At 41.6% G+C, this 1,952-nt stretch overlaps 1 protein-coding gene across 2 annotated transcripts in view; it reads right to left on the reverse strand.

The window, feature by feature from the left end:
• Nucleotides 1-109: 109 nt before the first annotated feature.
• The window catches only part of LOC106531651 (ESCRT-I complex subunit tsg101), a 5,450-nt gene continuing 3,607 nt past the window's right edge, over nucleotides 110-1,952 (reverse strand). Inside the window, exon 2 of one of the 2 annotated variants that reach the window (XM_014027556.1) lies at nucleotides 110-334. In XM_014027556.1, the coding sequence (XP_013883010.1) occupies nucleotides 319-334 (16 nt within the window). In that variant the 3' untranslated portion in view covers nucleotides 110-318. The remainder of the gene's footprint in view (nucleotides 335-1,952) is intronic. The other variant, XM_014027557.1, reaches the window with a different exon arrangement.

Below are 1,952 nucleotides of genomic sequence, written 5' to 3' on the forward strand. Positions count from 1 at the left end.
CATCCATCCATCCAACATTCATCATCCATCCATCCAACATTCATCATCCATCCATCAATCCATCCATCCATCCATCCATCCATCCATCAATCCATCCATCAATCCATCCATCCATCCATCCATCCATCCATCCCTGGGAGTTCCAGACCTCTCTTTCTTCTTCCAGCTCTTCTGGGAGGTGTTCTCAGACCAGATGTGAGACGGGTCTCCATCATGTTCTGGGTCTTCCTCTGGGTCCTCTACCAGTCAGGCAGGTCCAGGACACCTCCCTCTGGAGACGTCCAGGTGTTCTCCTCACCTGCTGGAGGAGCAGCAGGTCTACTCTGAGTGTCTCCTGAAAATCAATCAATCAATCAATCAATCAATCAATCAATCAATCAATCAATCAATCAATTAATTAATCATTTTTATTTAACCAGATAAAACCCACTGAGATCAATCTCTCTTTTCCAAGGGTGACATTAAAAACAGTTTAATAATGTTTTACAGGTGTCACAGGTTTCAGACAGGAAGGATTTTCAAAATAAAACTTATCTTTTTCTTGTGGTTTAAAACAGTTGAACTGAAACAGAATGACTCAAAGGAAGGGTGGGATGCGGGGGGGGGGGGGTCTGTCAGCTCATGGTGACTGATGGTGGCTGTAACTAAAACAAAATGAAGGACAAACTTGTTTGTGTTTACACACGTTAAAATTAGAACAGCAGCTAAAGCTAGCCACCAAAAAGCACCTGCAGCTGTTTTAAACTCAATGATGTAAGAAAATAATCCGTTTTCACTCAGAAACTTCTTGTTCAGGGTCTGAAACTGGTCCTGAGCTCCTGGTGAGCTTTTAAAACCTCGTCATGTTTTCATGACCTTTAACATTTAAATTTCCCAGTGAAAAGAAGGCGACACGACGGCTGAAACAGGAGCTGATCCACCTGCTGCTCCCGTCTGAAAACTCATCTGAAAAGCTGAAAACCAGCTGTCAATCATGTGGTTTGTTGGAATAATCCAGCTACTGTCCAACACAAACACCACAGCAGGTGTCAGGTTTCCTCTGAACATCTTTATTCCTCCAGTTTGCTCTGATTTCACAACAGCTCACTGATTWCAGCCACTCTGTTTGCTGCATTCATAATTAATCCACATTTTCTGCTGTGCTGTGTTTTTATTGTTTACCTGAGATGTTTTTACGTGCAGCTGCTTGGTTTTTGCCAACAAAGCTTGTGAGAAAAACATCATAATGGATGTTTGTTGTTTGTCCTTAATACGAGCCGACAGCTCTGTCAGGCAGAAACACTTTCAAACTACGTTATTAATGTGATTTTTATTATTTCACAGTTGCAGATTGGAAGCAAATTTGCAGAATTTCAGGAAAAAGAAACTGTTTCAGGGTCTGTTTGACTGGTGAGGGTCAGGTTAGTCCTTCAGCTGAGCAGCAAACATTTAGGAGCTAAAACCTTATTTTCTGTCATCCTTCACATCTTTAAGAACAGATCTTATGATGAGCTGCTGTGAAGAAAAAGAAAAAAAATCAAATTAAACTTTAAATCATKTGTTAAACTCTGATTCATCCCTGTGGTTCAGGAGCCACAGATTCATGGAACTCTGGTCAAACTCCCAGGATGTGAACGCAAGAGAAAATGCGACCCCAGGTTGATTGCAGGAGTTGAGCTTCATGGAGACGATGRAACACTTTCTGCATCATGACGACAGAAAAACACAAAAATCCAGACGAGGATTTAACAAACTGCAGATTAACAAAGGTTTTAACCTTCTGAACTGATCAGGTTTGTTTTTGTTACTAAAACAACAAATTTATCTGAAAACTGAGTGAAAATCTGCTGAAGTCTGGAGAGGAGCTGCTCAGGTTGTTGGAAGCGTGCGCTACATTTAGCTTCTCTGCATCAGGAAACCACACACACACACACACACACACACACACACACACACACACACACACACACACA

Source organism: Austrofundulus limnaeus, unplaced genomic scaffold (genome assembly GCF_001266775.1).
Source record: "Austrofundulus limnaeus strain Quisiro unplaced genomic scaffold, Austrofundulus_limnaeus-1.0 Scaffold662, whole genome shotgun sequence".
Lineage (NCBI taxonomy): Eukaryota > Metazoa > Chordata > Actinopteri > Cyprinodontiformes > Rivulidae > Austrofundulus > Austrofundulus limnaeus.